This window comes from Macrobrachium rosenbergii, chromosome 42 (genome assembly GCF_040412425.1).
Source record: "Macrobrachium rosenbergii isolate ZJJX-2024 chromosome 42, ASM4041242v1, whole genome shotgun sequence".
Taxonomy (NCBI): domain Eukaryota; kingdom Metazoa; phylum Arthropoda; class Malacostraca; order Decapoda; family Palaemonidae; genus Macrobrachium; species Macrobrachium rosenbergii.
The window spans coordinates 19,585,250-19,609,397 of record NC_089782.1 but is presented as its reverse complement, the minus strand read 5'-3'; the positions used below and the strand labels follow the sequence as shown (position 1 = coordinate 19,609,397).

General features: G+C 36.4%; 1 protein-coding gene across 2 annotated transcripts in view; it reads right to left on the bottom strand.

The window, feature by feature from the left end:
* The window catches only part of Flo2 (flotillin-2), a 107,346-nt gene that overhangs the window by 78,170 nt on the left and 5,028 nt on the right, over positions 1-24,148 (bottom strand). The window contains exon 1 of one of the 2 annotated variants that reach the window (XM_067085691.1): positions 18,118-18,617. The exons of the other annotated variant lie outside the window; for it this stretch is intronic. Within the exon in view, the coding sequence (XP_066941792.1) occupies positions 18,118-18,166 (49 nt within the window). The 5' untranslated portion in view covers positions 18,167-18,617. Of the gene's footprint in view, positions 1-18,117; positions 18,618-24,148 lie in introns of those variants that run through there. 2 annotated transcript variants of the gene reach the window in all.

Here is a 24,148-nt window from a genome sequence, read left to right as displayed (position 1 = left end):
CTTAAGTAATGCATACAGTGCACCGCGTGAGGTGCACTGACGGCACTACCACCCTACGGGCCTACAGATATAATGAGAAAAACGTGAGGTACACGTCTTGAATCGATTTCGATAGAATCCCCGGATTTTTGCCCTTCTGGTGAAAATTTGTAGAGGTGGCTATTACCCTTCTACCACCAGGGCATCCGGAGTTGGTGCGTGGCATTCGCTTTGATAAGCCGCACTGGCCCACTGCCAGTGCCAAATGTCCTTTATCCTCTCCACTATAGAAACTGGAAGTGTTACGGACACTTGATGCTTCCGTGACAGAGGATTCATTGCTACTTCAAAGTGTCATGCCACTTGAATTATCTTGGCGTCATTCGGAACTGTTGTTTATCTACCTGTATGTCTGTGTATTATTACCTGTGGATTTGCTAGTTACATACGAATATTTCCTGAACCTTGGGTCCCTTCTCTGTTATATTTTTCCTGTTCACATTTGGGTAATTTTATGTTAATTGTCTTTTCAGCTTGTTTTAAAACATATGTCCATAATGAAATGATAATAATTCACAATCAAATGAACAGTTAATGGAAAAATCAAAATCAAGAATTAATTAGTTATAAGAGGAAAGAACACCATGGTCCATTTTAATGTCAATAATAATAATAATAATAATAATAATAATAATAATAATAATAATAATAATAATAATAATAATAGCATGTAATCCTGAACTTATTCCGAAGGGTCTCCAACAAACACCATTCCTATCAAGAATTAATTAGCTATAAGAGGTGACATGTTAAAAATACATCATTACAAGTATTGCTGTATGATGAAAGAACACCATGGTCCATTTTAATTTCCCCAATAATAATAATAATAATAATAATAATAATAATAATAATAATAATAATAATAATAATAAATGCATGCAATCCTGAACTTATTCCGAAGGGTCTCCAACAAACACCATTCCTATCAAGAATCAATTAGCTATAAGAGGTGCCATACTGAAAATTCATCATTACAAGTATTACGGTATGAGGAAAGAACAAAAAGGTCCTTTTTAATAATAATAATAATAATAATAATAATAATAATAATAATAATAATAATAATAATAATAGCATGTAATCCTGAACTTATTCCGCAGGGTCTGCATCAAACACCATTCCTATCCCTTCCTCTTCCTTGTCCCTGTTACTTTCGCTATTTACAGCGCCGTAACCTTCGATCAACCGCCCGTTTTACAACCGTAAGTCGTAGCCGGTCGCACTGAACGACCTGGGCTAGTCAACTCCGCATTGAAGACAGGATGGAATAAATCACGAAAGGAAGAGGAAGGGGGAATTGAAGAGAAAGGAGTAAACTGGAGAGGGAGACACTTGAGAAAGGTGTACACTTGAGAGGGAGAGACTTGAGAAAGGTGTACTGGAGGAGAGACTCGAAACTGGAGGGGAGAGACTTGAGAAAACTGGAGTCTTGAGAAATGTGTAAACTGGAGAGGGAGAGACTTTGAGAAGGTGTAAACTGAGAAAGGAGTAAACTGGAGAGGGAGAGACTTGAGAAGGTGTAAACTGGAGAGGAGAGACTTAAGAAAGAGAAGGGTAAACTGGAGAGGGGAGAGACTTAAGAAAAACTGGAGTAAACTGGAGAGGGAGAGACTTGAGAAAGGAGTAAACTGGAGAGGGAGAGACTTGAGAAAGGTGTAAACTGGAGAGGGAGAGACTTAAGAAAGGAGTAAACTGGAGAGGGAGAGACTTAAGAAAGGAGTAAACTGGAGAGGGAGAGACTTGAGAAAGGTGTAAACTGGAGAGGGAGAGACTTAAGAAAGGAGTAAACTGGAGAGGGAGAGACTTGAGAAAGGAGTAAACTGGAGAGGGAGAGACTTGAGAAACTGGAGTGTAAACTGGAGAGGAGAGACTTGAAAAGGAGTAAACTGGGAGAGGGAGAGACTTGAGAAAGGTGTAAACTGGAGAGGGAGAGACTTGAGAAAGGGGTAAACTGGAGAGGGAGAGACTTAAGAAAGGAGTAAACTGGAGAGGGAGAGACTTGAGAAAGGTGCAAACTAGAGAGGGAGAGACAAGAGAAAAAAGAGATAACTTTAAACGGGAAAGAAGGAGAACTGAATACTTTGCGAAATGAAGAAAAATAACCGAAGAAGTACATAGAAAGAGGAAGCGGGAATGATAAAATGATGGAATGAATTGCGAAAGGAAGAGGAAGGGTGGATTAAAGAGAAAGCAGTAAATTGGAGAGGGAGAGGCTTGAGAAAAATGGAAAAGGAGAAAAACTGAACACTTTGCGTAATGAAAAAAAAAAAAAAACAAAGAAATAAGTTGACCTTACCTTACAGACCTTACAATTCGTTCGGGTTGCCCCAGGTCCCTCAGTGTGAGGCACCTTTGATGTCTACCAGAGAGTTGCTAACGCATCTTCCGGTATATTTTTGCATCTTCAGTCTTGGATGGTCTGGGATGCATCCTAGATATTTGTCGAGCTTATTCACAAACACATCTACGCTCACTCTGTTATGTTCCTCAGATGAGCTGGTAGCGCATTGAATAGACACGCTGCATTATCGATGCTGGTGCGTGGTGGATTAATGTCCTGTATGCTTTCCTTAATTTTCTGGTATAGTTTTGGCACTATTAATCTACCTCTGCTTGCTCTTTTTGATAATTTTAGTTCCATGATGTTTTCAGTAATTCCTTCTATCTGTTTCCATGTGAATTACCATGTAGCATTCTCTTCTACTTTCAAGACTATATAAATTTAAGAATTGTAGTCTTTCCCAGTAGTCAAGGTCCTTAACTTCTTCTATTCTAGCTGTAAATGACCTTGTACTCTCCTATTTGTGCAATATCCTTTTGGTAGTGTGGGTACCATATTATATTGCAATATTCAAGTGGACTACGTACGTCACGTTTTATAAAAAGCATAATCATGTGTTCAGCTTTTCTTGTTTTTGAAGTGCCGGAACAACATTCCCATTTTTGCTTTGCATTTTGCCAATAGAATTGCTATTTGATCATTGCATAACATATTCCTATTCAACATCACACCAAGGTCTTTAACTGCTTCCTTGTTTGTGATTGTCTCATTATTAGGTCCTACTTTATCACCATAGTTCATTGATTCAAATTTATCAGAGTTAAATACCATCCTATTTATCTGCCCATTTATATATTTTGTTTAGGTCTCTTTGTAGCGAGTTCTATCTTCATCACAAGCAATTTCTCTACTTATTCTTGTGTCATCTGCAGAAACTTCTTACTACTGAGTCCTTAACATTACTGTCTATGTCTGCAATCATAATCACAAACAGCAATGCAGCTAACACCATACCCTGTGGTACACCAGATATTACCGTAGCTTCATCCGATTTCTCATCGTTTGCAATCACTTTCTGTTTTTCTATTTTGGAAAAATTCTTTTATCCATCTTCCTACTTTGTCAACAATGTTATGTTTTCTAATTTTTTTCCTTCAATATATTATGATCTACCTTGTCAAAAGCTTTTGCAAAGTCTAGGTAAACCACATCTGTATCTTTTTCATTTATCATATTTTATATATGCTTTCATGGTGGACTAACAGTTGGGTTTGTGTACTTTTTCCGGGTACAAAACCATGTTGTCCTATATTGAACAATCTATTTTTCATTAAATGTTTCATTATATTTTTTCCATTACCCTTTCATATACTTTCATAATATGAGATGTCAGACTCCACAGGCCTATAATTACTTGCCTCTAGTCTTGAACCACTTTTGAAAGTAGGAATATACTAATTTATGCTCATCATAAATCTTGCTTGTATCTATACTTTGTCTTACTAATATTGCTAAGCGGCTTTGCGATTGAATGAACCACTTTCTTTAACAATATGGCAGGTACTCCATCTGGTCCTACTGCTGATCCATTTTAATTTCATTAATAGCCTGCACAATATCGGCTTCTTGTAATATCTATATCTGATAAGTATTCAGTATTTTCATCTCTTATTTCTGTATCATTATCTTCATTGTCAATTCTAGGTGTAAATTCACTCTTATATCTTTCTGCTAATATGTTACATATTTCCTTTTTTCATTCGTTAATCGCCCTTCAATTCTTGAGGGCCTGTTTCTACTCTATTTTATTCATCTTTTTGCATGTGAATAAAAATTTTAGGGTTTTGCTTGATATTTTGTAGTGTCATTTTTCTGGTTCCATTTTTCATGGGAATGATAAAATGAATAAATCATAAGAGAAAGGCGACGAGAGGGATAAGTAAGAGATGACAAAAAAAAAATCAAAAGGGAGAACGAATGTAATACGAAAGTCGTAATTAGGGATAGGCCTAAATGAATGAAGAATAAATATAAGAGAATACCTACGAGAAGGAATGTGACACGGAAAAATTAACATGATTTAAAAACAAAAAAAGGAGAGAGAGATAGAAAGGAGAGAGAGAGAGAGAGAGAGAGAGAGAGAGAGAGAGAGAGAGAGAGAGAGAGAGAAATTTCCCTCAGCAAATTCTTATATTTCCCCAATAAAACTTGTACATCATCTCGGAAACAGACGAAGCGACGATCGCTGTATTAAAAAAAAGTTTAATTACTTTATTATTCATTGCTATATTTTTCTGCTGGCTTATTCACTATTTCATTTATTTTATATATATCTTAATAGCCGGGTGGTCTAGGGCGTCACTGAACGTCGTTAGTTCTCATTGTTCGGCAGTTCGATCCTGAGAGGTGACGAACCACTTATCAATTATAGCCTAATTCCCTTCAGTATTATTACTGAGGCAGAGTGAATTGATATTAAAACGACATTTGTAGCTTAAATGTTTGTGTATATAAAAAACACGGTGATGTGATAAAATTCATATATATATATATATATATATATATATATATATATATATATAAATAATGATTATATATATATATATATATCATATATATATAAAAATATATATATATAATCATTAAATATATATAATTGCAATATCATATATATATATATATATATATATATAAATATATATATAAAAATTAAATATATATAAATATATAAAAATATATATATATATATTGTGAGTTCAAATCTATATATATATATATATATATATATGTGTTGTCGTAACCCGAAACGAACTTCCTGGCGTCAAAAGATCGTCGGAAATCGTCAAAAATCATAAGAAAACCTTACTTTTAATGCTCTGGGTGCATTGAAAACGATGTAAAACCATTATTTTGAGTTTTACATCAAAAGAACCAAATTATGATTATTCTGCCATTTTGGGCTATATTTCTTTCCGCTATCAACGATACGTTGCCGTAACCCTAACATGCGTTGCAAGCCAGATCAATAATTTCTGATGAATATATTTGAAAAGCTTACAACCTTGGAACGCCTTCTAAATGGCGAACAAATGTAAACCGGGACCGACTGGTGAGTACCACGTATATATTAGAAACACATTAAATGCTTATAATTGCACATAATGAGAAACATGATATCGTAAATGACTGCATATATAAATGAAACAGGAAACGATAAATAAATGCTGTCTTAAACAAGAACATATCCTTCTGCAAATTTATAATATATATATATATGTGTGTGTGTGTGTGTGTGTGTGTGTGTGTGTAATTGCTGAATAAACGAACTTCCTATTTTAAACCAGAGGAGGACAATTGGCAAAAAATAAATAAATAAATAAATAAATTTTAAAATTTTGTTACACAACAATGCCCAAACATATAAAACCCAAGGTTTCAAAGTTAATGTAAAAAGATTACGATATCTGCTCTGTATGGCATTGTATCCTGTCACTATGATTTTCATACGGAATAATAAAAAAATTTTACATAATTCCCCAACCTCGAGACAGATTTGGTTTCTACATTCTTTTCTTACCAGACATTGTATCACCTTCTAATAAAACAAATGAAAAGCTTTCTAAAGCACAATCCTTCAGGGCGTCCCGAAACACATAAAAGATAAGCTGTCTGAATCGCGAAAAACACAACATTACCATATCCAGAACATAACAGGATAGAGAAAATAAAATCACTATTGTCTTCTCGTAGAACAACCTAATCCTTCTCCCCGTGTAGGCTATCTAGCGTTTCACTGTTGTATTGCACTACAAAACTGTTTTTTTTTTTTATTTCATTACCCTATTTACTATTCGAGATATTTTAAACCAGTATCGTAAAAGGAATTGCTCTGACGAAAGGTTTTGTTATTTTTAAGGTTTGAAGAAAACGTGTTGCGACTCTTACGTAATAAAAGAACTGCTATTCACATTAATGTGAAACAAGAAAGGACTGCTCAATCTTTCAGTTCGCTATGATTTTCCACGTGCAATAATAACTTATTTAAAATATTTACAAATAATTCTTACGCTCGATAAGTATGAATGAATACATACACAGTCTGTACGCGCATACCTCAAACTACAGTAGATTAAATAAAGAAAGAGAGATTAAACAAAAATAAACGCAAATCCTTCCAGGGCGTCCCGTATTAACAAATGATAAAAAGCCAAGACGTCAGCTGTACAACAGCACCAAATCACCTCATTACCTAACCTCGAGATGAAGAATGCAAAGAGCCACCATCATTCAAGTCAGGCAGTCCCCTATGATGCGACCTACGCTCGAGCGTTCAACCTTCCTTGCTACATGTGGTTGCTACCAGCGAGTGAATGGATATGTAATAATATTAGTAATTATATATAATAATATTATAATTAATTATATATATATATATATATATATATATCAAATATATATATATATATATATAATCCACAAAGTATTTGGGCCATATATAGGCCAAAAAGGCCAGGACCTATGAGGTCATTCTGCGTTGAAAGGGAAACTGACAGTAAGAAGGTCTGAAAAGAGTAACAGGAGAAAAACCTCGCAGTTGCACTAGGAAACAATTGTTGGAAAGGGTGGAAAGTAAGATGGAAGAAAGAGAATGTGAATGGAGATACAGTCCAAGGAATGAAAGAGGTTGCGTCTACTACCCCGCTACAGTTTAATGTTAATAATAAAACGAATGCTGGTCCTACTGCTGCCACTACCACATTGCTACTACTACTGACGTACTATTGTTGATAATAATGATTATCATCGTTGTAAATGTAACCTGATACTATTACTGTTGATATAGTTAATGCATCTATCACAAGAAAAAACAATAATGAGGAATTTAAATACTGACAACGACCTGTGCCTGGAGGGGACAGAAATGACCCAGCGGTACACCAAAAGACACTGAACCCCACATACCCATCTGGTATTTTCGAGGCCACCAAATAAACTTTTACCGGATATTCTCCTTGCATTTTGATAGATTTTTATCTATTTATCAATTAATTTGTTCTTTTTAATAAGTGAGAGCCCTTCTTTCTGCATTTCCCTTTATCTTCTCTTACTTTCTGATGAACACCATATTCTTTGAAAGTCTGAATTTCAAGTCAGTGGCCCTTGTGGGCTTATTCCATATGAATAAGGTTCATCTTACGAATAATAATAATAATAATAATAATAATAATAATAATAATAATAATAATAATAATAATAATAATAATAATAATAAACTGCAACGTCTGAGGGTTTAAGTCAATAGTGAGAGTTTTTATTTGAGAGCGTGGTTCACAAATTGGGGGCGTGGCCCTTAATGTGGCACCAGAAGAATCCAGATAATTTCAGCCGGAAACTGAACTCGGCTTACACCTGCTTTCCTCATCTTTTACACCTCGTAATTGCACTGAAAGTTGGGGGATTTTTGTTTTCATTACAATGAGAGGTTTCTGGTTTCTATTCGTTATTGCAATAAAAATTCTGCACTGCTTTTTTTTCAAGTAGTATTTTCTATTTTCAGTTCATAAGTGTTTAATTGTAATTTAGTGCATAAGCAGAGCAAAAATAAATCATTATAAAGGAAAACCGAAAACTGTCTATTTTTCATAAAAAAACTCAAGCAAGCAGTGAAGTACTTCAGCATAACAATCCTCTCCGTAACCCTGTTAAAATTTTTACCCATCAAGGCATACTAAAACAAAAATTAAACAACAGTATCCAATCAAATTAACAGGACTAAGACCTCAAGACCGCGCTGAGGGCAGCCACGTTAAGCGAACAAAAAATAAGCCACGTAACACTGCTAATGCATAAAGACTACAGTGTGAGGATTTTGGTTTATATTCAGAGCACAACAACGAGACACCTCGTCTTCTCTTCTTACCCACACAAAAGGGGAGGCAATATGTCTCATACATGTCTGTGATTTACAGAATCACACCCCAGATTTGTGGTTTCATAACATATGCGCAACTTCGTTAGCCCACTTCCAAGAGGAGACCTTTCAACGAGATATTATTATTATTATTATTATTATTATTATTATTATTAGCGCAACTTCGTTAGCCCACTTCCAAGAGGAGACCTTTCCAACGAGATATTATTATTATTATTATTATTATTATTATTATTATTATGAATGTACACAACCCAAGGTCAAAAACATCAACTTGCAAAGCGACCATCCACGTCAATATATCAACAACTAGGATAAGAATCTTTATAATACAACAAAAACAATGTAAAGGTTACATTAAATACATACAAGAATGCAACTAAAATTATTACACAATATATGCGAAAACAAAATACTTTAAATTTTTTCTCATTAACCAAATGGGCCATACATTATGAAAGAAAAACTGAAAATTATCTTCCATTAAGTTCATTACATTCTGGCTTCGTCGCTTATCCATATCAACATTAAATTTCCTTTCGCCTGAAAAAAATAAAAATTAATAAATAGAGCAGAATTTCATCCTATTTGATTAACGCATAATAACACGCTTCATGACTCTAATTCTAAAGAGAATCCTTTTGAAAAGTCCTAAACACTTCAGAAAAGCTTGGTGTAATTAGAGGCTGTAATATCTCAAACAATGTCCTTAGTAATAATGCTTCAATAGTTTTAGATAAACTTAATATTTCCAAATCAGAAGAACTTGAGAGCAAACTTGACTGCGCTCCCTGAATGTTAATGTAATCCTAAATAATAAATACAAAAGCATTTCCACAGTAAATATTTAAACGTTAGGACCGTGAATAACTAAATAAAGATGATAGGATATACGTCCGTATAAATTAATCTCTACGATCTCTAAGGGCTAAATACTTAAATACTTGAAAAATAGAATCCTAAACAATAAAGATATAATCACCTATACATCAAAAATAATTACCTAAGATCTGTAATGAATAAACAAGGCCAGATCTAAAACACAGACACTTAAACAATAATGACATGAACACCTACACAATAAAGATAAAAAAACATGAAAAAAATTATATAAACGAAAAAAAAAACCTACACAGAAAACATACCGAAACACATGAACAGCAAATACCTAAACATCTAATGACACCCTCGAGATCTATAATTAAAGAGCGTCGTAACTCCCCACCAGGAGGAAGGGAAGACTGGAGAAGTCTCACCAGTCCAAAGTTATTCCAGGTGAGAAGACAGCAGGAAACAGCAGCAGAGGACAGCAGGAAGCAGCAGCAGAGGACAGCAGGAAACGGCAGCCGAGATACAGCATCATCAGCAGGAGTAGGAGAGAAGAATGTGCCGGAGGAGGAGGAACTCAGTAATGAAGAGAACGAAGAGGAAATTGAACGAAAGGGGAAGAACGAGAAGAAGGGAGATTGTGGGAAGACGAAAATGAGAGAGAGAGAGAGAGAAAGAGAGAGAGAGAGAGGAGGGAGAGAGAGAAGGGGGTGATGGGAGGAATGCGCCGGAGGAGGAGGAACTGAATAATGAAGAGATGGATGAGGAGAATGAATGAAGGGGGAAAAAAGAGAAGAAGGGAGATTGACGGAAAACGAAAATCATGGAGGAGAGAGAGAGAGAGAGAGAGAGAGAGAGAGAGAGAGAGAGGGGGAAGTGATGGGAGGAATGAGCCGGAGGAGGAGGAACTGAGTAATGAAGAGAGATGGAAGAGGAAAATGAACGAAAGGTGATGAACGAGAAGAAGGGAGATTGAGGGAAAACGAAAATGATGGAGAGAGAGAGAGAGAGAGAGAGAGAGAGAGAGAGAGAGAGAAGGGGGAGTTTGATGGGAGGAATGCGCCGGAGGAGGAACTGAGTAACGAAGAGGGATGGAAGAGGAAAATGAACGAAGGGGGAAGAACGAAGGGAAGAAAACGAAAATCATGAAGAGAGATTTAGAGAGAATCAGAAGAGAGAGAGAGAGAGAGAGAGAGAGAGAGTGGGGATGGGAGGCGGCAAGAAATTGGAAAATAAAAAAGAATTAAAATTAAGGGACAGTGGAATTAAGCGATTCCTTAATATTGGGTTAATGAGACACATGAGAATGTGGAACAGAAGAGAGTCAAATGGGGATAAAGAGAACACGTATAATCAGAAATGTTAGGGGGAGTGGAAAATGAAGAATAATGAAGTAAGAGAAAGGAAAATAAGGAAAGAAAAAGAACAAAATTATGGATGGGGAAAACTGAACAGAGCAAACAGAAGGGAGGTTAGGATTAAAAAAGAGGGAATGACTGAGGCATAAAGGCGAAGGGAAAATACAAAACGTTAGAAACTAAATGAATAAGGAAGGGAGTAAGGAAAGTGAGGAAGTGAGGGACGAAGAGGATACCAAAACATGAATAAATTCTGAGGAAAGAAAACAGAAAAGAATGAGGACAAGAAAACAGGAAGAAAAAACAAGGAAAGGAGAAAAAACAAGGGGAAAAACGAGGAAAGGGGAAAAACAAGGAAATAGGAAAAGAGGGAAAGGAGAAAAACAAGGAAATGGGAAAACAAGGGAAGGGAAAAAACAACGGGAAAAACAAGGAAATGGGAAAAAGAAAAGGGAAAAACAAGGAAATGGGAAAAAAGGAAGGAGAAAAAAAGAAAAGGGGAAAAACAAGGAAGGAAAAAAAACAAGGAAAGGGGAAACGTAAGAAAATCAGCGAAGAAAAGAGAAAGAAACAAGGAAATGAAGAGGAGAAAAGGAACAAACCATTCAATAACGAATGAAAAATGTATAACTAAAATAGGAATAAAGATAGGGAACACGGAAATAAGAACAGAATCACACCAAATGAGTCTAAATGGAAGACATATGAGGCTAAAAACTTAGGAAGTGGGAGTAAGACATAAAGGAAGGAATTAACATGGGATACAGAAGACAAAGGGAAGGAAAAGGGTTAATAACAAAAAAATGACAGGAAAACAAAACAGATAAAAAATAAAAGACGAGAGGGAGTCCAAAAAGAAATAAGATAATAGGATTAGAAAAATAAAATAATCGATTATATGAATGAAAAAGAAAAATAAGGAAACGAAGAGAAAAAACAGGAGGAGGAGGAGGAGGAGGAGGAGGAGGAGGAGGAGGACTTACGATCCAAAGGACATCATCTCCTTTAGTGCCTTGCCCGAGAGGAAAATCGTTTCCTCCAGTGGCTAAAGGCACACGTGAGGGGGCGTCTTGGGAGGAGAAGGGTAGGAGTGGAGAGAGAGAGAGAGAGAGAGAGAGAGAGAGAGAGAGAGAGAGAGAGAGAGAGAACGCAGCAAAAGAGAAACGCAAATATATATTTCTCCCTCTCTCGTTAATAACTCCTCCTAATATATTCGGGGTCACGCCTTCTGTATCTGAGAAAGGAAGAACGCGCATTCACACACTTTTCTGTTTACCTAGAACTTCGGAGTTTATTATTATTATTATTATTATTATTATTATTATTATTATTATTATTATTCAGAAGATGAACCTATTCTATATGGGGACAAAGATTCACAGCTATTGACTTGAAATTCAAGCTTCCAAAGATTATGGTGTTCATTAGGAAGAAGTAAGAGGAGGTAAAGGGAAATACAGAAAGAAAAATCTCACTTGTTAAAGAATAATTAATAAATCAACAGAGATAAAAATGTATTAAATGCAAGGATACTAGTATTAGGGTAGTAATGCACTGCAGCTTCGCTTGAACTTTCTAATGATTCAAGCGATAATGTTCATATGGGAGGAATTAGGTTTTTAAAAACATATATCGAAGACAGCTTTTCATCATTGTCGAAAGACGTGACTGAGGGAAAATAACCTTCAGCCACTATCAAAGGAATAGGAATTAAGCAAAAATTAAAAAATAACCCCAATATTCTTGAGATAAATCTCAGGCAAATAAATATCTTTTCACACGGCACTGAAATTCGGTCCTTTATTTATAGATAGGCCTACCGGTTACCTACCTGCCCGACAGCAGGGGACCTATAGGTCTAGATAATAGCGTTTCCTAAACCGGAAACATAATTTTCTTGCTGACGGAGCAGCCAAAAAGGTGAAGAGAGCGAGGGGACCAGAACAAGGAACGGAACTCGGTGATTCAGCCATTACGGCAACCTGATCCCAGCAATCCAGCAAGCCCACAATATTATTATTATTATTATTATTATTATTATTATTATTATTATTATTATTATTATGAAATTCACAATCTCATGAAAAACAGTCTGTGTAATAAAAATCAACAATTATATAGTAAACCGTATTACTATATAAAATAAACAAGCATGTTTATTTTGCATAGTGATATAGTTTACTATATAATTATTACACACATTATTATTATTATATTATTATTATTATTATTGCAAAATGACTGTTGTCTTGTTTTCCTCTTGAGCAAATCCCTGTTAAGGAAAAGCTTGATCCTGAAAAATAATAATAATAATAATAATAATAATAATAATAATAATAATAATAAATAATAATAATAATAAACGTCAAGAACATAAACATATAAACTATATATATATATATATATATATATATATATATATATAAAGAGGGCTATACACAATAATACACACACACACAATATATATATATATATATATATATATATATATATATATATATATATATATATATATATACATATATATATATATATATTATTATTATTATGCAGCACTGCCAACTTTATAAATATAGACAAGAACTTTCATAGGCTTCTAAAAAGGTAAAAACTGATTCACACAAGCAACTCTTCACAGGATTCTGGTGCAGTTAGTTTACACAATTTGCAAGGTCGTCGCCCTCAAGGACAAAATTCAAACTGAATGGTTTTAGACTCAAACTAGAATCGGTGAAATTTGGGGGAACGTGACCATCGACTTCATAACTTTGCATGACATGGACTTAAGAGACGGACCACCCCACCCAAACTTCTTGCCTACGGTTGGCTTCTCTTTCGGTCCCACCCCAGGGAAGGTGCTTTTGGGGAACCCACAGATTCATTTGTCCTACAGAAATCTGTGCAAAGATATTTAAAAAAAGGTATGTGGTGTACTCCACATTAATTGTTAAATCCACACTATCAAACCCCTCGGAAAATATGAAAGTAGTTTTTGTCTGAAAGACTTTCAGTACAGCACTTCCTGTCTATTATCTAGGTCTAGGTTCAAATCTCAAGACTAGAACCAAATATTCGGGATGCATCCCGACACATAACTTGAACTCATCTTACTAGTCTTGTGCACTTGTTGACTTCATTCGCTTGCCGTATTATGCTGGAAATCTTTCAAATATTTTTGACACCCAGTCTTAATGGGTCATACCACATATTTGGCACATTATTCTAGCTTTGATAGGCTGCCAATGCAACTCAAACAATACCGGGGTAATCTTTTCCCGGGGTGCGACACCCTTTATTAATGTGGCAGCTCTATTTTGCACATTTTATAGATTCGCAAGTTGTAGCTTATGAGTAATCCTTAGCCAAACATTCTAGACAGGGGCTCGGTACGCCACTTGTTAACAGACGAAGACAGACCAACATTCCAACTAATTTTTTCGAGGGACAGTTAAACCTTACGCCTGAGTATTTCTTAGTGGAAAGTTGACGAGGAAATAATCCTTTTACTTAGCCCATTTACTGAGAGAGAAATATTAGCGTGTAAAATGTACAGACTTTAAGCAATGTAATTTGATCCAAATGACAAAAAAAGAAAAAAATGTCTATAAATATTCCGATACTAAATAACGCATTCAACGGGTTTAGGGATTCCTAAAAAAATACTTTTAGGAAAATCTGTTGGTCCCCGTCCATTAACAGGAGGCACGCCCACTTCATACTCCCCCCTTCCCTCCTATTAGCAATATAGGCTAAAACGTTCCACCAGCCATATTAACATTCACTGCTCCCCCTTCCTATTTTCCATTTTCCTTCATAAAGTCACCTCTTCTCACATTGATTCTCAACTTTCTCCTCCTAAAAACAGTCATACTTTCTCACTGGTTTCTGCAGTTTCTCTTCACTATCCCCAATCACTACTAAATCATTTGCAATTATCCAGTATTCCATACTCCACTAACATCTCCATTTTTTTAAATCCCATAACTTTCCACCTATGTCTAATTAATTTTCTCTGACTTCTCACATTTCGTTTACATTGAAACCACTCAGACATACTAAACTACTGAATTTACGCATTATCGTCAAGAAAAGGGTGACATTAAAAAACATAGTGACGTAACGCACCAGGGTTTCATACCCACTTTTATTACGCCAAACCACTTAGGTTACCCTTTTGCCTACATATCATAACCATCTCCTCAGCCATCATAAAAGCTCATCACCATTATCAACCACCTATCTTTTATGTACCATGCATCCTCAACGTCTTCCATAATGCCTCGTAACCGACTCAATCACGTGCTTTTTCTAGGTCCATGTGGGCTGTTCCACAAGGAGCATTTTTCCTTTACTTTCAAACCTCTCATATGCGGTAACTCATACCAAACACTTGAATCACAAACCGTCTTTCTCCCCAGTTGACCCCTTCTTGCCTTATTTTCTCAATCAGAATCCTACCATACACCTTCCCTGGTGTATTAGGTAACGTTAGCCTATACACTATCATTCTTACAGCTACCCCTATCCCCTCTACCTTCATAACAATGATAACATGAGTCCTCTCTCCCATTCCCTTATCCACATAATCATTTACAAACCCTGATTAGCCGAAAGCATTTCGCTTACGTAAACACATCTACTATTGGTGTCTGACCAGTTTTGGTCTTCGACAGTCAGTTTCACAAGCATTCTCAAACTTTGATCTTTCACAAGCAACAAACCTTCCAAATATTCAGTCCACCACCCCAGGACTGCATGCACTTCAGCCATCTCTCCATTTACCACAGTTTGTGCTGATATACTGTATATACATGCATAATACATAAACACACACACACACACACATATATATACATATATAGCCTATATAAAATGTTGAATGGCAAAACTAAAACGCTATAAGAAAATGAACAATAGGTTGTAAAAGAATCATGTTTTTGCTATACCTCCCAGCACTACACGTACCCACTTTTGCATTTTTATTTCTCCATCCAAAAGCTTACAGTTATCATGCTTACGTTGTTACTATAAATACTAACACATAATATTAGAATTCCAACAGCAAAAAATAAACAAGGGAACAATATTTCGAAGTTGAACAAAATAACAAAGGCAATACATGACTCTAAAGAATACTCTACTGACCTACAATGATGAGAATGTTCCGAATACCGACAGATTAACCGGGATTACTTTTGGGCCCGCCTAGACCGGCCCTCAAAAGCCAGGATTGCGTCAATACATGAGGAAATAGTTATTTTTTCTTTCTCTCTCTCTCTCTCTCTCTCTCTCAAGAAAAATATTGAACAAGTTGGCGGCGCAATTGAAATTCACTTACTTATAATTATAAACAGTGTATATGTATATATATATATATATATATATATATATGTGTGTGTGTGTGTGTGTGTGTGTGTGTGTGCATGGAATTATTATCACATAAGCTACTACGGAAGTAAAATAAATTATACGATGGTTTGTAAAATTCCACACAGTTTACTTGCACCTTGTCCTTTTCAGAGAGAGAGAGAGAGAGAGAGAGAGAGAGACTTTCATGTTATCTACATAAGGTGCCTACATACCACAACAACTTGTAAGCAAACACCCCTCTCGCACGGTCCCCATAGAACCAGCTTCCAACATTAGGAAAGGCCCCCGAGGAAGAGTAACTCGTAAAGGAGTGCTATAAAAAGCCTTCTCTCTCTCTCTCTCTCTCTCTCTCTCTCTCTCTCTCGGCAACATGGTTACGAGACGAGACGAGACGAGACTTACATAAAAGCATCGTACAAAAAATACTTTCTAAAACACAAAGTAGATTGCGAACGGGGCTACAACATCCATCAAGCAAAGTGGTAAGGGATTAAAGAGATGGAAAGCCTAAAAAAAGTAAAATTCATTTCGCAAAAAAGTAAACTTTTTAAGCAGGGACAGAGGGGAGGGAATACAGAAGATGGACTAAGTACAGTCTCAAGGACAGTGACATCCCTCTGGTTGCTGAGGGGAAAAGATATGGAGACGAACGAAAACCAATGAGAGAGAGAGAGAGAGAGAGAGAGAGAGAGAGAGAGAGAGAGAGAGGTGGGGGACGGAGGTAGCGTGGTCTACACACGTTCTGGGGTGATGGGAGGGTGGGATGGAAGGACTTTACGATAATGGGGGAAGGGGGACGGTGTAGGGGAGGACGATGTGTATGGGTGCATGGCGCCACACCCACTTTGGTGGTGGTAGTTTGATCTGGACACAGCCCAAGTCTCCCATAGAACACTGTTTGCTATAAGCGGCTACAGTAGAACTACTATTGGAATCTCCCTCAGAAATGTTTGAACGACAACCCAGTTTACTTTGTAAAAAAAAAAATCACTTTCTCTGCATAATTGTAATATACCAAGTAACCATAACAAAATTAAATGCAGATGGCATAATATTTGCTGTATATCCAAGACATTTACTGTAGGCCTATGTCTGGAACCTTGACTCATTAAGCTTATGGTAAAACGGTATCACAAACATGGACTTTGCCATGCTACCGGTTATAATCCAAAAGTACACTAATTACAGACATTCATCTTTTTTGTATACGTTAAGGTATTTGCTGAATGATTACTCAAAAAATTTAGGGCAAACTATTTAAAGGCAAACTTGTATATAACCACACGTAAGGTTAACCGAGAATATGTTGCGATTACAACTGTATGGAAACCCACATAGGCTCATGGCATAAATTTAAAATGTTCACATATAACTTATTAGACCAAAAATAAACCGAGTGCTGCTGACATGAGTTCCCACGGGGCACAGAACTTGTAACCTGTATTAGAAATCAATAAGAGAGCGAACAGAATTTCGGGTGTTAATAGTCTAATAGTACCAACTCGTGCTGATCTGCCAACAATGGGCTAATGGTTCTCATATCCCTATGGTACCCTCTGGATCTAAACGTTGTTTATGTACAAAACAAGTCTGCCGTCATTTTACCACGCATGTACCGTAGGTTATCTTTTATTTTGTTTGTCGTAGTACAGAAGAGATACGAATCGCAGTACTTGGCTAGTCACTCCAGTTCACTAAAACCAGAGCAAAAATGGTCGGGTTACGGAGTGTAGTTACCCGATTCCCAGTGCTACCAGGCTTACGGGATGTCCTAGGGCATGGCCCCTTGCCATGTGCTTAATCTCAAATTAACGAACTACCAGGCTCCTCTTCATTAACACCAGTATAATCATGGAGGGAGTCACGTATTAGGCATATGTCAGAACTCTGTAAAATTTTTAACGCTGACCTACTTACATGTTATGCAAATCAGTAAGAAGGCTACTCAGTTATCACACATGCGTAGGCAAATTATAAGAAAAAACGTAACTTTCCTTAAATATAAATTATGCAACCTCTGGTAAACTAAATAGGCTACACATCAAACACATCAACGGCTTAGCGGTTGTATGCGAAAGGGACCAGGACTAGGCTTACGCTAACTTGAGCTAATAAAATACCCAACGCTTATAACCTACAGCTCTCACAAATAATAAAAACAGCACATCATACAGACATGCGTCCAACAAATGGAAAAGCGTTTATTTTAAAAAACCCCGTTTAAATGTCACTAGCTCTTACCCGCCAAAACAATTCAAAAAAAGGTCAAGTTCAATCCAAAACAGCGTCTGTCTGTCACCACATACCTGATACCACCAAGGCTTCGTTCGGTCCCACAGTGTGAATATTTCCCATGTTGGTTTATGAATGTCGTTTGTACCTTTTCCACGCGAGAAACACAGTCACGTTTGTCTTTTTATCCAGATAAAGTTGTGCGAAAATCCAATTCCTTTTCCCCACAGGCCGATCACAAGCGACAGAAGTAAGGCCCCCGATTCCTATGTAAACAAGCAGACGACGCCCCAGCACCAACACCAACACAGCAAGCGCATCTACAATCCCATTCTATAATTTTAGCCAGGGCCTCTCTTTTTCTTGTTACAGACTGCCAGTTATAACATACATGGCGCTCACTCTCGGGGACACTCAAATAAACCTCACTGCGTGCGGCACTACGAAGATTTGTCAATTTATTGATGATTTTAATACCAATGATCGGGAGCCAATGGGCGGTGACCTACACCTCACGCATACCAAACACCAACTGAAATTCTTGTCCTCTTCCGAGACTCCGACTCCCCGAGATAATTCGCCACTTGCCATCTATCTCTTGACCGCCTCTACAGGATCAGTGTTGCCGTTTGCCTATTTATTCTACTTTTCATTCTCTTCTCTCCTTTCTTTCGCCAAGAACATGAAATTATCTTTGTTAAGATTTCAGTGGTCCGCATGTTACTAAGAGACTTGAAATTATCCGAGTCAATCGTTTTAATGGTGCGCTTACTAATATATAAAATAATAAAAAAAAAAAACTTTTCATGGTTTGCAAAATCTACCTTGCCCTTTTCTTCAACTGTGGTTTGTCGGTCAATGAGCTGAGGATTGAACCATATGCATGGGGTGCTATTCAATAATATTACGAACGTTTCTTTAGTTTCTGTGAACGAACTGTATCGGTTTTATTGCCTACTTTTATGAGTACAGTGTTGATATATCGATACCAGCACTGTAGATTCGTATTAGAATGGGCAAGAAATTCGTAGCTAAATTCGTGCTCGCATATATATATATATATATATATTATATATATATATATATATATATATATATATATATATATATATATATAAGAAGCTTTCTATCTTTACATTAATTGGGACTTTTCTTTATAATACAACTATCGGGAAACACTATTTTAACAAGATCCACGTAAACTTTTTTATCTGACATTTTATTTGAAATTTAATTGTCACTTAACCCATAACATTTTAACACAGTTTAAATAAGCAAGTGCCTTATGTGACAAGACGCAAACAACTATTTTCATTTTATCGTAAAATACAGATACAATTTTCAAAACGTCATCTGATAATTATAAACATTTTCATCTCATCGTAAGATACAAATAATCACTGCCATTTAATCTCATGACACGTAAACATTTTCACTTGGCCATGTATGTAAAACATTTGCGAGCTGCTTTATAAGGCATTTGAACGTTTTCAGTTCCTCATATGACTTATATAGGCTAATTCATTTCATCTTATCATATAAATATACACACAAACTGCCCGTTGGTTATATGAGCAATACAAATATTTTCAGCATAACACATGACGCATACAGACTTGTTATTTCTCAACATTGTAGGAAACATAGTACTACGCTTATTACGTCACCAAGGCGCGGCGAAGACCCTGGGATGTAACGTTGGGGCTCAACGCGCTCTGTCAGCAAGACCCTAATAAAATGTATGCAATGCTGAAACAGGAAAACCCTCTCTCTCTCTCTCTCTCTCTCTCTCTCCCAGTACCTCTTCTTCACACACCGTATAATCTACTGTTTTCTAAGTATTAATCAGCCATCTTTGAGCCACAAGACACAGTTCTAGTGAATGTAACCAGATATATATATATATATATATATATATATATATATATATATATATATATATATATGTATATATATATGGATGGAAAATTCATTGTTCTTAAGAAAATATTCAAAAATATTCATAGGTATACTCTGGGAGAATGATGGTTTTATATATATATATATATATATATATATATATATATATATATATATATATATAATATATACATTATATATATACAGTATATATACTGTATATGTATATATTTATAAATATATAGATGTATATATATGTATATAATACAAGAGTTTACCTATGAATATTTTCTTAAGAACAATGAATTTTCCATCCAAAACACTCCGAAAAAGAGAGTGTCTTCTGAGTAACTCCAGACACTAAGCTCACCGCATTCTTTCTTTCCCCTATTTCTACATCTACTACATGTACTGTTTACATTGCAAAGTTTGTAGGTGGTGAAACTGTAGTCGTGTTGGATGATGTACATGTAGAAATAGGGGAAAGAAAGAGACATGATGCGGTGAGCTTAGTGTCTGGAGTTACTCAGAAGACACTCTCTTTTTCGGAGTGTTTTGGATGGAAAATTCATTGTTCTAAAGAAAATATTCGTAGGTATGCTCTTGGAGACTGAATGGTTAAACAGTAACTTCCTTAGAGTAGCAGAAAGTCCTCATGTAGTGATTTGTTAAAAAAGAAAAGGAATGAGCTAGATGGTGGAATTGTGAATTAAAGGCAGCTCTTCGGCGGAAGGAAGACTACTGACAGAATTGAGAAGAAAACTGGAGGGAACAGACCACGGCCTACAAGATATAACGAGAGCTTCACAGAGTTTGAGGGAAGAAATTCACAAGAGTAGTGATACGAGAGAGGAAGTTTATTGAGCAAATGGATCGTCAGTACTTTCCAGATTCATTTGGTTTTTTACCGTTTCCATTGTTTAAAACTTACAGAGTTGTGAGCAAAATTAATTGCAACCTTGTACAACGAATGGTTATTAGGAAAAATGAATAAAAGTTGATAAATTATTGGATGGAATTAAAGCCCGCCAAAATTACGGCTCGCAACCAGGGTTGCACCACCCGGCATAGCCTACTGACCGCTGGCAACACTGCTGGATTATTCCTGTTGGTTTTCGGTGAATTTTGTTCACAGGACTATTATCATGCATTAATTATGTTTGCATCACTGACTCTTTATATTCTATACTAGAATAAATCTACAGCATGTAGCGATGCCGTATGATTTCACCACGAAATGCAATCTCCTTGCTGTTGGTAACGCTTCTTATGACGTCAATGAAATTTATCACCTACCATCGACCTCGGTCTTTCTTTTGTTATTTCCCTCCTTGAATGCTGAATTCATACAATCTGGCAATAGAAACAGTTGTAACCAACGCAGTCATGTATATAAAACACACTTTCGTAAACTGGTGAAATAAGAAAAACAAAAATAGCGCGTTCACCAGAAGTAAACAAACGAAAAAGAAATTGGCGGGGGAGGGAGGGATATCATCTGGCATCCCCTTCGCTTATGGCCCTAGACTTATAAAACTGGTGATAAACAAGTGAAAGATGTTAATATGTCACATGAGTCTCTGTCAGCGGAAATTCCTTTGAAAAATACGACAGTAGGTCGAGCTTGGGCGCTTGATTCCAGAAGTTGATTTGTTTCAGTTTGAATGTGTCAGCTTGGTTTATCACGTAGCTTGCCTATCGATCCATATGGCTATTGGTTTCCTATTATGAGAGAGTTTGCCTCTTAGCTTATTCATCTGCCTGTGTCTTTTCTTTTAAGTTGCCTTTTATGGATTAGTTTAAATAGTTTGGACTACTGTCGTTTTGTGGGTCATAATAATTAGTTAAGATTGAACACACGGCCAGTTTCATTTTCTCCTTCTATGCGCCAGTTTAGGAAGTGGTTCAGTCATCGGGTTATGTCTCAATTTTTAGTTGGTTGATTGTAGATTAAGTTGCTTTTATGGCGGTACAAGCTATAAGCATGATAAAGTGTTAAGATGATAAGAGGCCCAATACGGACCTCTGAACTCTTGTAACCAACTAAGACGTAATTATAATCCTATGTTACCAATTGGTTTAACAAGTATGCCCATCGGTCAAGGCATCACCAAGTTTGTTTACTGAGATAGAATCTCATGTGTGGGATCGCTGTGACTCTCATGCTGAGGAAACGTGGGTAACCTTCCCCAAGGGGAAACCCGTTTTTACAGTCAGCGATAAACGCAGTTTCATCATAATAAATGCTGATGTCACCTTCTTCCTTGACTTTTGTATTCGGCACGTATCTTTGATGAGTAAACACTGTTTTTATTATTATTATTATTATTATTATTATTATTATTATTATTATTATTATTATGTTAGACATTTCCCTTCTTGACACATGACACCCTTGTCCAGTACACAACAAATTTGCTTTTCGTTCAAGGAAACCGAAAAGAACCATGGATGGCCTTGAACAATACTGTGCCCGTCTCTGAATGCAAGGGTGATTCAAGTTCTAGTGAAATAATTACAGGTTAATTTCCATCGCCCCAGTGCTTTCTAAATGTGCTGGAAAGTTATCTTAGAGCCATACAGTGAGTACCTGGAGTCTAGGCATTTGCATCTTGATAAATAGTTTGTATGAGACTAAATACATTTTGATTTTAGTGCTTCCTTTGAACTGGTTCACCGTAGGGCACTTAAAGCTTTGTAGCTTGAGTATCGGGGTGTCAGCAACAGAGTGGCTGTTGATAACGTTTTCAGCGAGCTTAGTCTTATTGCGTCTAAAATGTCACGCAGTAGTGATAATCACCATTTGGACGTCGTCGACAGGTGCCCTGTTCAGCCGTCTTCCACAAGCTCCATCCGAACAGGATACTCCCATTAGTGCCCTTAAAGCATTCACCACAAGAACTTGTCAATGAGAAAGCATTGTGACTCCACCCCACCCACCCACCCCTCCCTCTCTCTCTCTCTCTCTCTCTCTCTCTCTCTCTCATGTAGTTTAAACAGTAAATTAAGTATCGGTAGTATGTCGACTATAGCTGCAAAGATTTCTGATATTTATACGGCGTACTCCATCTTAATTGTTAGATCACACTGTCATAACACTCAAGAGATAAGAAAGTCTTCCTTTTTTTAAGAATTAATATTTTCAGTCTTCCTGATTTCAAGTGGGAGCTTATTGTACAGTCTTGGAGCTGCAAATTTCAAGGCTCTAAAACCAACACTCGAAGTGCATCTTGACTCAGTCAGCTTCATACCGTCTGTCTCTTATCTTTAGTTGACTCCATTCATTGGATGCATTATACACCACAAGTCTTTAAAATATTCTGTACACCCAGTCTTGATAGCCTGATGAGTCACTACATATATTTTATACATTATTCTAACTCTGATAGGGAGCCAGTGCAACTCAGCCAGTACAGGTGTAATCTTGTCCCAAGGTGCAACACCCTTTATTAATCTTGCCACTCTATTCAATACACTTTACAGCTTCCTAAATTGCATCTGAGATAGATTATGTTAGAGCTGGAATAGTCCACTTTATTTATGAAACAATCAAAAGCTTCTTTTATGGAACACTTATCAAGATTTTTTTTTTAGCAAAGGCACTATCTCTAAGACGATAGACAGAAACCTTTACAGCACTGTTGATTTGACTACTGAGAGATAAATTACAGTCCAGTTGCAAACCAAGTTAGTACTTTGCCAGCAGTCAGAACTGGATTAATATTTATAGTTTTGCCAGTGCCACCAAGGTTTCTTGAGTTATTTATCCTTCCTACCAATATAAATTCAGTTTTATTCTCATTGAATTTCAACTTCTTAAGTGTAACCCATTTCTGAACACTGGTGATAAGGTCTTTTATGTTTCTCATGTGTAACATCGGTGTCGTTTATGTAGGAATAAAACTGGGTGTCACTAGCAACAGCTTGAACTTTGCCCCAAGTTTCTTTAATACGTTTGATAATCCAGTCATATAAATGCAAAATATGGCTGGGCTTAATACACCTCCTTGGGGTACTCCTCTTCTTAGTGTATCTTAAGATGAATGTTTGTTTCTTATCTGTACACAGTAGTTTTTGACATATAACTTTCAGACACTCAAAGGTCCTTCAAAAATTCCAGTGGACTGTAAAATCTTTTAGAAATTCGCTCACAGGTGTATCAGAAGCAGTGCCGAGATCGAGTAAGACCAGAAAACCACATTTACC